Source organism: Dysidea avara, chromosome 8 (assembly GCF_963678975.1).
Source record: "Dysidea avara chromosome 8, odDysAvar1.4, whole genome shotgun sequence".
Classification (NCBI taxonomy): domain Eukaryota; kingdom Metazoa; phylum Porifera; class Demospongiae; order Dictyoceratida; family Dysideidae; genus Dysidea; species Dysidea avara.
Window position 1 is genome coordinate 4,184,817 of NC_089279.1, and position 13,257 is coordinate 4,198,073.

The following is a 13,257-nucleotide window of genomic DNA, read 5'->3' on the forward strand; positions in this document are numbered from 1 at the left end:
TATAATTTCTTGTCAGGAACACTAACATTGGCACTTTAATACAGTGTGTATATATCATTGTTTTGAAAAAGCTGTCAACTGCTTAAAGTCAGTATAGGACCATCTGAGGGTGAGGTGGCTCCAGCTCATTGATTGAAATTTGATCTTGGTATTTGTCTAGCACTTTTAACATCTTTAGTGCTAGGGGTGGTGGTAAGGGGTACTGGTAACCATTAAAGTCAGTGTAAACATGTCAAATGGGTATGACTACAAGTAGCTAGTATTTGTGAGTACCCAATCATTAACTCTAGAGAGTACTTGAATACTATTTAAGATCTTATAGAGTGCTGGTACTATTGAGTATCTAATACCCCATACAGTAGTGCTGTATAAGCACTTCAAATAACTTTGTGGTGTCTAAACATACTTCTCAAGGAAAGTTTGATACAAAAACTTTAGTTTCATTCCATGAAGAGGATGAGCAGCATATAATAAAAATTAAAAGTCACTTGGAACCCCCCAAAAAGGCAGACCTGAGATAGGTATTGTGGCTGTTCAATGTATCATTTATCCTTTGCTAATGTGGTTATTGGACAGGCAAATTAAACTTTATTGCTCCAGTACTGATACAGTTTACTGTGGGATTTCCATGCCCAATTATCACAATACTATCAAGATTCTTTACAATCACTTTAGAGTTCAACACAACAGTGGGTTCAGTGATTTTGATCATGTAATATTGTTTGTAAGACTACAGATTGCAATATTACATAAATGAGTGGAAAAGATGATCTCCAATTATACAGCAACTGATCGTGATCATGCATAGCCACTCTATTCCTAAGCTAGAAACAATTTTTAGGGTGAATTTCATCAGTAGTTTCCTCAGCATTCATGAAGACCACAGAAAACAGAAAAATAACTTGACTGCAATCCTTACCAGCAATGAGTCATACCTAACAATGGAATACCACCAACCGTACATACAGTGGTTTTTATAAATTTAGTAATGTCTGTAACTTACTAGTAGTGTTGTTTTAGTTAAGTACTTTTAGTAAGACAAAATTATGTTTTAGTTACTAAAACTATAACTAAGAGTAAATCCATATATTATAACTAAAAAACAACAGAATAACTAAATCTATATAAAGCTAAAAAGACTTGAGAAAGATAACTAAAACTAGAACTAGAACCAAAAGATTTTCTTATGTACAACTAAAACTACATATAACTAGATTTTCATGTTCTAAACTAAAACGACACAGACAATATAACCATAACTAAATCAATAACTAAAATGAATTAAGAAAGATTATTATAACTTATAATTAAACTAAGTTAACATTATTGATGAAATTGGCCATGACTAAAGTCCTTACTTAAAACCAGTGGCGGAAGAAGTAGTTGATATGAGGGGGGGTTGACTGGAGCGTAGAGTTTCTGGCAGCAGGGGGTCTGGCCTGTGCCCCCCAGAAGCTGTGGCCATTTTAGCTTTCACAATGTCTGAAAGTTCACTAAAATTAATGTATAGCAATTTTATAGGTACAATTTAACATTTTAACTAAAATGCCAACTTTTAGTCAAAACTATTTATTTTAACAGGCTACTTGCCAGTTAAACTGTTTTGGCAAAGCTTTTAGCTGTTGACTACAGGGCTAATGAACATTATAGCATTTATAAGCAGTACAAAACAGCCCACAGCCACCTGGAAACTCTTGCTACAGTACCAACTCGTAAAGTAAGAGGTACCTGGTTCGATTCCCACTGTAAGCAACTTTTTTCGGTGTTTTTTTAAAGCTACTTTTAGATATGAAGGCCTTGACATGGTTTTCAGCTCCACTCCAAGAAGAATAATTTCGGCGCGATGTCATTCTAAAGGGGGACCTCAGCCTCCCCATCCACCTCCGCCACCTATGCAACCTAGCCTAAGAAATTTGAGTCTTAATGAGTACAATTAAGGAACACTACACAATACAAACATTATCTGTCATTGTGCTATAAACACTGTCCATTTGGAAGCCAGATTCTGCTTCCACCTAAAAGGATTTGAACAACTCCCTGTCCACTACAAACTTCTTGCCAATCCTGTTCACCCACATTAGCACAATCATGAATACATCATGGTACAAATCCTATGAGCAGCAATCCTACCCAACTAGGTAGCCCTGTACGTTTGTCTGTATCTTGTCAAATACAACATCTCTTCAAGAGATCATTTTGTGACCACCTCTTTAAATATACCACTTCATTAGAGAGGACACCTTTTAATTGGTAGGTCCCAAACACAGCTAAGCATACATCACAACAACATCCTCATTTAGTGATGGTGTCTAGTAGATCCCAAGCATAGTTAAGGTGTAGGTCCCAAATATAGGTTAATTAGGTGTACTTCATGACCTCATTAATAAAACTATTGAAAAAACTTCACTATTGACGTAAAAAAGTTGGTATTTTAAGTAGCCTTGGTAATGAGGATTCATTGCACTCTATTAATTTTTATACATGATGTAGCTACATACTTGTCATCATAACTTAATATACTTTTAGCTGCATGTGATGGTATTTCTTTAATTATTTATGATAGTATATATATACTATATATACTGCATGATCACAAAGAATTGGGCTTTTCTGATCAAAAATATTAGGGATAAAAGTCCATTAATATATATATATATATATATATATATATATATATATATGCAGGCATAGGCAACCTATCTTTCACTACTTTTACTTGTGTCACCACTGTTACTACTTTTTCTCTTGATCCCAAATCAACATGCAGATATGTTGATGGTGTACAATATTTTACATGGCAATGTCAGCTTACAGTCTGAAATGTTTTTTCACCAACAATTGTCTAGCGTAACAAGAGGCACAGTCTCAAATTGTTCAAGCCACATGTACAAAGATCTGTTCGAAGTAATTTCTTCTCTATAAGATCAATAAATGCTTGGAATAGTCTACCTAATGAAGTAGTGTCAACTAACTCTGTAAATAGTATTAAGATTTTATTTGATAATTATTATATCTAATGTTCATTTTGTTTTTGGCTTATGCCTTGTTTTTTTCCTGTAATCATATCATATCATATCATAAAATTCCTCTACCTGTTTATTAAGGCTTTACAGCACAAGTGATGAAGGTCTGTAAGATACTTGGTCCTGCAGCATGTTTAAAGCTGTTATATATAATAATAAATAAGTGTGTTTGAAAAGTTGGAGAGAGGAGAAAAAATTCATGACTAAACCTCAAACCTGCAGCCATCCAATTTACACTCAAGCACTTCCAGGAGTGTGCCAGGCAGAGTCAGGATGTTTTCTCTGTGTGTTATTTGTATCCATAGGAACTCTAGAGAGTGGCTTATTATCTCAAAGTACCCAAATATTGAAATACAAATCACCTCATCTAGGCTTCAACAACACAAAATACATATCATTTGCTACTGGAAACACTTGATATACCACCCATCATAAATTGAATCAAACCAGGTCCTCAGACAACACCACTAAAAATTTCAATTTTAACAAACTGCCTAGAATTTTAAATCACCTCTCTGTCATTGATTTGGATCTTAATGTTCTTATCATCAAACAAAATCTACGTACTTATCTTTGGAATCACTTTCTACTCAGAAATCAAATGTACTTACTCCTTATTGTGTCCCTGTGTTAATTGCAGCAAGCACCTGAGAGATTCAAACTTTGACTTTCTTTAACACACTGTAGCTATGATCAATCACTTGTAATTCTCACTTGTACTTAGTAGGGTATAGCTAATTAAGTAATTACTTAATAAGTGTAACTTCTGGCCACTGGTACAGGATACCAGTGGACCATCAGTGCTGCTCCAGCAGCACTGTAAAGTTTTTAAATAAAATACAATAAATAAATTGATATTACTTTATTAATTAAGGCTTTACAGCACAAATACTAAAAGTATGTTATGGGCAGTTCATAATCAGGACACCACAACATGGTACGTAGTTTAGGCAGAATATTATTATCATTGAGGACAGTCATGATCATATGGTTTCTATTGCATCAACATTTAATAACATGCTTGAATTTGCTGATGAGTGTGATAAAACAATTGAACCTTATAGGCACGTACATCAAAATTATCAACTTATTTTTGAGAACACACTTGTAGGAAGCAGTGAGGTTGCAGACATCAACAGTATACACCCTAAGCTAAGCCCAAAGAATTATAGGTCTGGACATGATGCCAATCCTTAGCAGGTATTGCTTATGACTACACATTGTACATGATTTTAACCTCAGGTTGTGGTTCCTGAGTAAAGCAAAGGTGCCCACCCTATAGAGCTTAAAGGTTATTAAGTTATGCAGACCTCAGGTGTCACCTTATATGTATAACATTTTTAGACTTCAACTCAAATATTGTAACTTTGCAGCTGAAATTAACAATGAAGCAAGTCACAGTGTACATGTAATACAACTGTGTAGAAGCACTTGTTTGCTCCACCCGTAAACAGTTGCTAAGGTAGACACCAACTGCATTGTTTTGTATGTATATGGCCACAGAGTGTGCCAGGACTATGCGTTCATACTTAAAATTTTAAAATTTTAAAAAGGCTATTATAGTTAATAACATAACTCTAATTAGAGTTGATGGAGTGGAACAATGGGCATTGAATACAGTGTGATCTGGGAGGTGTGGCTACTGGCAGTTGTTGTACATACTAGAAGTATTAGTTGTGTTAATAATAAAATTACTAGAATTGTGTTGCACTGAATTTTTGATGAAATCACTCTAGTGGCTATACCAGTATAAATAAATTACACGTATACTAGAACTAGTACTAGAACTAAAGGCAGTTTTAGTGCAGCCCTCTCTTTTTAGTGCTAGAAACTATTCCATTACAGATCATTTCAAAAATTAGAACTATAATAGTAAAGTGTTGTTTTAAAATTTTAGGATCAGAACTAGCTTGTATTTATAGTGTTGTATTAGAACTAAACTAAACTTTTAGCAGTAGCCTGAGTACTAACATCCAGTATTATCTACATACCAGGAAACCTAGTAGATGACAATTTACATCAATTACGTAGACTAATATACACTATGAGTTCATTTTAAAAAGATGTGAATTCATTTTTATTACATGTTGTAAGTTTTCTGACTGTATTAGTATAGATCATTATTTTGTTGTGTCAGTAATACTTTTCTTCTGGTAGAGAGGTGACAAGGGGAAACATACTCATTGACTATTAAAAAATAAAGAGATCTTCTTATCTAGGAACAATCATTTTGGTAGCACCTATAGGTATACAATAGCACACAAGAATTTATCTTTGATTGTATTTACTTAAAGTGGTATAGGATGATGATACTAATGGACTCAATACAAGTGACTGTATTAAGTAAAGCAATTGAATAAATACAACAAATTTAAAGTATATTCTTCGCACCAGTATTACAACTGACACTCGATTTAACTAAAACATTTTCAGTCATGAATGACTCATGATACTAGAACTGATACAAACTATAGTGTTGTTTCTAACAACAAATACTTGGTATACGTAGAACTAATACCAACTAAATAGTTGAATATATAATATTTCTGGGCGTCTGGATTCAGTGGAATGGAATGGTGGACTGGAATGGAATGGTGGAATGGAACGGTAATTGGATAATTTCATCCAGTGCTCACCTTTTTATGGGACCACCTTCTAACAAAGACTACCTTTTATAAAGACCGTTTTACTTTAAAGTTTAAATTGCTGCTATCGAGTGCATCCCATAGGATGGTCTTTAACATGCCCAGAAAAGTCAGAGTGGTATATGATTGGTAATACAACAATACCACATGCAAAAAAGCTTGGCTGTACAAAAATGATATGTCCATGAAACTAAAAGTAACTGATAACTAAATGAGCTAATATCTGGAAATGAATGTTACAATATTGACAAACAACTATAATTTATAAAAATTTGGTCATTTATCATTGACTCGTGTGCAGTCTTGCTGCATTCCTAATTAATTCCCTGAAACTCTAATTCACCTTTTTTCTCCTCTACAATGACTATTGGAAATTGTACAAATTTGCTAGCCAATTAATATAAACTTACAGTGAATTAATCAGGAATCAATGATAAATGATCAATGTTATATACGTAGATTATTGTAATATAAATTATGGTTAGTTGCCAGTATTAACATTCATTACCTGGTCTCACCAGATATTAGCTCCTAGTTTTAGTTGCCAGTTACTTTTAGTCTTGTGGACACATCTTTTTTGTACAGCCAAGCTGTTTTTGTATTGGTATATTATTGTATTATAAATCAGACATCACTCTGGCTTTTCTAGGCATAACATGTGGGTGCACAATTCATTGATAAGACTATCCTATAGAGATACACTCTAAGCAACAATTTAGACATTAAAATAAAATGGTCTTTATAAAGAGGTAGTCTTTGTTAGAAGGTATCTTTATAAAGAGGTGACCACTAAGTGAAATTACCTAATACTGTTCCATTCCAGTCCACCATTCCAGTCCACTGAATCCAGATGCCCAATATTTATGTCAACTGAAGTAAAACTAGAACTGTACTAAAATAATGTACTATCGATCTGTACTATAGAAAAATGCTAATTTATACACACAAAACTGATCCATACTTGTTTTAGTAGCACTTTAGCTGTTTTATTAAAGGAAGGTTTTTTTGGGTGATACACTTTAATTATGTAGCTGGATACCAAGAAAGAGATTCAATGCACTGCAGTACTAGCTATACATGTAGGGTAAGACATGATGACCCAATATGTACATGTACTGTTTGATTCAATAGAGCAGCTGCAATGTTGAAGGGCATCAATCAACTTTTATTACAATGAAACAAAGGACTTGTGCATGGTTTTAATGCAATCATGCATATGGATTCTCTATAGTTTCTGGTATTATAAAAGCTGCAAAATAAATTCAAGTATTACATATCTTCAAGTTTAAATTTACTGTTGCTGTGATAGTCATTGCTGTTATGCAGACAGCCAGGATTGTCAGTATTTTTCTGCTTTGTGTAGTCTTCATAAAGGCTGAAGAAACTATAAACAAAACCTACTCTCAAGAAATTGCCTCAGGTTCAGGGACAGAGTATGATCAGGTAGGGACAGAGTATGATCAGGTAGCATCTTGCTGTGTAATTGGAGAGGTCCCTTTTCGCTCAATTGATAGTGCAATCCGTAATCTTACAAATAATATCACAATCAAAATTACAGAATCTGATGTTGTGTTACATACTAAAGTGATTGTAGAAAATCTTGACAATATTGCAATAATTGGACATGGAAATTCCACTGTGAACTGTATTGGTATTGGAGCAATAAACTTCATCTCCTGCAACAATGTTACTATTACAGGTGTTGACTGGGAGAGGTGTGGGTCTAGCAATGAGCCATCATATCCAGGAATCAGCTTTTACAAATCATCCAACATTATCATTCAAAGTTGCTCCTTTAATTCCTCAACAGGACAAGCTGTAGTATTCTCAGAAGTTTCAGGAAATATACACATCACCAATTCTGTGTTCACACATAATAAACAACATGGAGGTCATGGTGCAGCAGTGCAGTATTCACCTATGATTGCAGGTTATACCCAAACAAAGTTGGTGATTGACAGCTGTAATTTCTCTTACAATGGAGCCTCCAAAAGTGTCATCTTTATTGGCGATTCAGGAAATAGAGAGCTGCAGTATTCATGCTTGCAAAATTCACGGTTTATTGGCAATGAAGCAGTACCTGTTTATTTGTCACATCATAAACTACACATTAAAGGTGATGTGTTTTTCAAGCAAAATACTGTGATTGCTGGTGGTGGAATTTTAAGCAGTAGCTCAATTATTGAATTCAAGGACAAATCTAATGTCATCTTTTGCAATAATCTAGCAAACAAATATGGCAGAGCTATCTCTCTTAATGATTCCAGAATATATTTTGGAGAAACTTCACTTATAAGGTTTGCAAACAATGTGGCCACTTCACACAGTGGTGCACTGTCATCTTCAAATAATTCTTTTGTATTATTTGGTGGAAGTACAATGGTGACACTTCAAAGCAACATGGCTGGTACAAGTGGTGGAGCTCTGTATTGTAAAAATTCCAATGTTTTATTTGCTGAAAACTCGACTGTGACGTTCAATAATAACAGTGCTACATTTGGAGGAGCAATACACTCTACAGATTTTTCAGAAGTATCATTTGATGAAAATACTTCAGCAACATTCACAGGTAATGACACTAGTGACAGTGAAGGGGCTGTTGAGTCTAATAAGAACAGTACCATCACATTTGATAAAACCTCAAAAGTGACGTTTAGTGACAATAAAGCTAAATATGGAGGAGCCATGTACTCCAGACATTATTCAAAAATATTGTTTGGTGGAAACACATCAATAATGTTTGGTAACAATGTAGCAAGATATGGAGGAGCACTGTACTCTAGAGGTCATTCAAAAATTTCATGTGATGGAAATGCAACAGTGATATACAACGGTAATAGTGCTAGTGAGAACGGAGGAGCTGTTTATTCATATGTGAACTGTAACATGATATTTGATAGGAACTCAAAGGTGAAATTTAGTGAGAATGAAGCTAAACATGGAGGAGCAGTGTACTGTAGAACTCATTCAAAAATACTGTTCCATGGAAACACATCAGTGATATATAAAGAAAATGATGGTAGCAAGAGTGGAGGAGCTGTTTACTTGTATGGTGATTGCAACATCACTTTTGATGGAAACTCAATGGTGATCTTCACTAACAACACTGCTGCATTTGGTGGAGCAATGTACTCTGGAAGTTATTCAGAAATGACATTTTATGGAAACACAACAGTGGCATATAATGGTAACAATGCCAGTGAAAATGGAGGAGCTGTTAATTCTTATAAGAATGGCAATGTCACACTTGACGGAAACTCTAAAGTGACATTTGGTAGCAATAAAGCTAAATATGGCGGAGCAGTGTTCTCCAGACTATATTCAAAAGTAAGGTTTAGCAGAATTTCAAAAGTGACATTTAGTGACAATGGTGCTAAGCATGGAGCTGCTGTGTACTCTTACAGTCATTGTCAATTATCATTTCATGGAAACACATCAGTAATGTACAATAGAAATTATGCAAGTGAAAATGGAGGAGCTGTTAGTTCCTTTGTGAACTGCAACATCACATTTAATGGAAACTCCAAAGTGACATTTAGTGACAACAGAGCTAATAATGGAGGGGCAGTATACTCCAGAGATTATTCACAAATATCATTTAATGAAAACACAAGCGTTACGTATAAAATAAATGAAGCTATTGTACGTGGAGGTGTTGTTTATTCCCATGAGAAGTGTAGCGTTTTGTTTCATGATAACTCAACAGTGACATTCATTAATAATAGTGCAACAAATGGATCAGCTCTGTACTCAGAAACCTACTCTGATGTATCATTTGATGGAACCTCAAAAGTGACATTTCATGAGAATAAAGCTGTGTTTGGTGGAGCGATGTTCTGTGGCAGTTATTCAGAAGTGTCTTTTGATGGAAACACTGTTGAAGATGATAGAGCCAGTGCACATGGAGGAGCTCATCACACCCGTAATGTGACATCTGCTGGATATTCATCGGTGAAATTTGTTAACAATGAAGCAAAAACAGGTGGTGCTATGTATTGCAAAGAGTATTCGCTTCTTTTATTTGAAGACAATGCTAAAGTGGAGTTTATAAGTAATATAGCTGAAGACGGTGGAGCTGTAAGTCTTCAACAATCCAGCATAAACTTTGCAACAGGCTCATCTGCAACATTTGACCATAATTCAGCTAGAAGAAGTGGTGGAGCAATACACCTTGTTGATAATTTTATCATGATGTTTGAAAGCAAATCTTGTGTTATATTTAATCAGAACACTGCTACTCTTCATGGTGGAGCCATTTATGGTGAAGTGAAACAAACTAACAAGAGCAAAATTTCATCCAATACCACAAGTATTGAGTTTAGCAGCAATACTGCTCTTGTGGGTGATGATGTGTTTGTGCACATACAAGCATCATGTGATGAAATGTGTCTAAACAACAGCATAGTGGGTTTGAATGTGACCCACAATAATCCTCCCCATCATCTAGCTCTGTATAACCCAGCTATCTGTATCAATACTACTAATACAACAAATAATTGCAATACTTACTTTGTTGATAATATAATGCTTGGTCAAAATATTAAAATAAATGCCTGTGTAATAAGCTTTCATGACCAACCTGCTGGTGGAGTGGACTTTGTGGTAAGTGGTGGAGCTCAACATCACAAACTTGATGGGACACAATTTGTGCCAATAGCTTGTAATCTATTTGAAGGGATCGGTGTAACAGGCAAAGAGATTTCTGACGGTACCAATTTCTCAATGATGATTAGATCATATACAAATAGTGATTTAGAAATTTCTGTCCAGCTGATAGCAGAACTATCAACATGTCACCCTGGTTACCACTATGATAATACTACTCAAAAGTGTGTATGCTATGATGACAGTGATATCGTGTCTTGTTCTGGTAGTACATCAACTATCAAAAGAGGTTACTGGTTTGGTGTAGTTGATGGTAAATCAACAGTGACAGTTTGTCCTAACAATTATTGCAACTTTACTTGTTGTGAAACAACTAATGGATTTTATCAGCTCTCACCTGTGAGAATGAATCAGTGTAGTTCACACCGATCTGGTACTGCTTGTGGTAGTTGTGAGGAAGGATATACTCTCTCATTTGATTCTGTAGAATGTGTCAGCATTGAAAAATGTACAACTGGACAGACAGTACTGGTTATCGTGTTGTCAGTGATATACTGGATAGTTCTGGTTATAGCAGTACTTATTATGACATACTATCATGCTGAGATTGGTTACTTGTATGTTATTACATACTATTACAGTATGCTGGAAATTTTACTGGGTCAACATTTGTATGCATCACAAACTCTGTATACTGCTGTTAGCATTATGTCTAGCATTGCTAAAGTGTCTCCACAATTTCTAGGACGGTTCTGCTTGGTAAAATATTTGACTGGAATTGACCAGGAGCTCATTCATTATGTACATCCACTAGCTGTTACCATCATTGTAGGAATAATCTGCCTGTTAACAAGAATGTCTTACAAGTTGTCAGCTTTTCTAAGTAGAGGAATTATCCGTGTAATATGTTTCCTTTTGCTATTATCGTACACTTCTGTGACCACAACTTCATTACTGCTGTTGAGATCACTGACGTTTGATAACATAGATAAGATTTACACTTATCTGTCACCTGAAATAGAGTATTTTCATGGCCATCATCTACCATATTTTATTGTAGCAGTGTTATGTACACTAGTGATTGTGATTGGTCTACCACTTCTACTTCTACTTGAACCATTTCTTAATTGCAAGATCAACTTCACTAGGTTCAAACCATTGCTTGATCAATTTCAAGGATGTTACAGAGACAAGTATCGGAGCTTTGCAGCTTACTACATGATTTGTCGGATTGTGATAGTTTCAATAATGATAATTAATTCATCCAATGACAACATTTCACAAGTTTTATTACTCACAGCAAACATACTAGTGGCCTTGATACATATAATAGTCAAACCATACAAGGCTAAAATTCTTAATAGCTTTGATGGAGTTATTTTACAAATAATGGTGTTCGTGTCAGTAATATCGCTGTATGATAGTTTTGGTTCAGGAGTGTTGTCGGCAATTACCATTCTTTTTGTGATGTTACCATTAATAGCATTTGCTACAATGGAACTGATCATATATAAAGAGATTATTAAGAAAATTATTACATACTGCAAACCCAAACCAAATACAGCTAAAGACAACAATATAGTTCCACTAAGTGATATTGGTATCATTATAGATGATGCTATGAGAAGAAATGCCACCATAGTTGACATGTAAGTACACTAGCTTTATGACGATTATATGCATGCATGTGCATGCGTGCATGCGTGCAGCATGCATGTGTGTGTACGTGTGTATGCGTGTGTGTGTGCATATCAACTTCCACGCATATTATAATAATGTTTAATGATTTTTTAACTAAGTGGAAATCCTGCTACCAATGCAGGTATATACTGTATCCTTTAATTATACATAGTAACCCGGCTAGCATCTGCCTTCCTTTTACAATCGATGAACATGGTAATATCAACTTTCCACCAATCATACTGGCCCCTAGGCATAATGAATCGGTGTGAAATTTTTAAATTATTGCACGGATCTTGATAAAAATCCATGAAATTAAAATTAATTGTAAATGAGTAACAGATGTCATTTCCAGAATTACGTACCATGCCAAAGGTTATAGGTTTTAAAAAATTAACTCTTTTCAACAGTAGTTTAATTAAGTTAATTGTTTTGTAATCCCTACTATATTTGCTAGACACAGCATTTTAGAGCGTTGTTAATTTTGAGCATACAAATGTAACCACAAATTAAATAGCTACATTACATGCATTTCATAATAGTGTTCTCTGTATGTTATATAATATTGCATTTATCTATATTTAGCCAAAGCTGTGATGATGATGATGATAATGCCACTCACTACCGTGATTCTTTTGTGGAAGTGATGAATGAAATTGAAGACTAATTTTCTACAGTAACTATTATTAACTATTTGTGATGTATCCATATTGTACATTTTACATAGCAAGCATCCTTATTACACCTTGTATAGCACAAAAATTCTTTTTTCAGATATAATTAATATGTTACTTAAACTTATAACGTAGCCATATACATATGTAGCAGAAACTCATATTATGTATTTATATGTTCATGGCTAGTAATTTGGCCGGCTTTTCAATAGTCATGTAGAAGAAGAAAAGTCACTAAATTTCTAGCCAATTAGAGTTTAAAGTAATCACTAGGAATGCATCAGGACTGCACTAGTCAATGATAAGAACCAATGTTAACGATCTTTGTAAATTGTTGTGAATTAGTTGTAATGACATTCATTCTTGACCACACCAGATATCAGCTCTTTTAATTCCTGTTACTTTTACTTTCTTTGATGTGCCCCTTTTACAGTCATAGTTCTGGAGGGGTTTCATTCATTTATGTTAAACCTATATGATCATTATGACAATTAATTACAGTAGCAAAATTTACTTAATTTCGATAATATGCGTACATTATTCTTTTATGACCTTTTAGCTGTATATGAGAGAAAATTGGAGAGGAAGCAAAGGAAGTAGTACAGAGATGCTTAATCAAAGTTTAAGGTT

At 34.5% G+C, this 13,257-nt stretch overlaps 1 protein-coding gene across 1 annotated transcript; it reads left to right on the forward strand.

Annotated features, from left to right (window-relative positions):
• Positions 1-6,988: 6,988 nt before the first annotated feature.
• LOC136263835 (uncharacterized) lies at positions 6,989-12,620 on the forward strand. Its single transcript, XM_066058461.1, has 2 exons — positions 6,989-11,922; positions 12,539-12,620. Exons 1-2 carry the CDS (start codon positions 6,989-6,991, stop codon positions 12,618-12,620), a joined length of 5,016 nt encoding a protein of 1,671 aa, XP_065914533.1.
• The last annotated feature ends 637 nt before the right edge of the window (positions 12,621-13,257 follow it).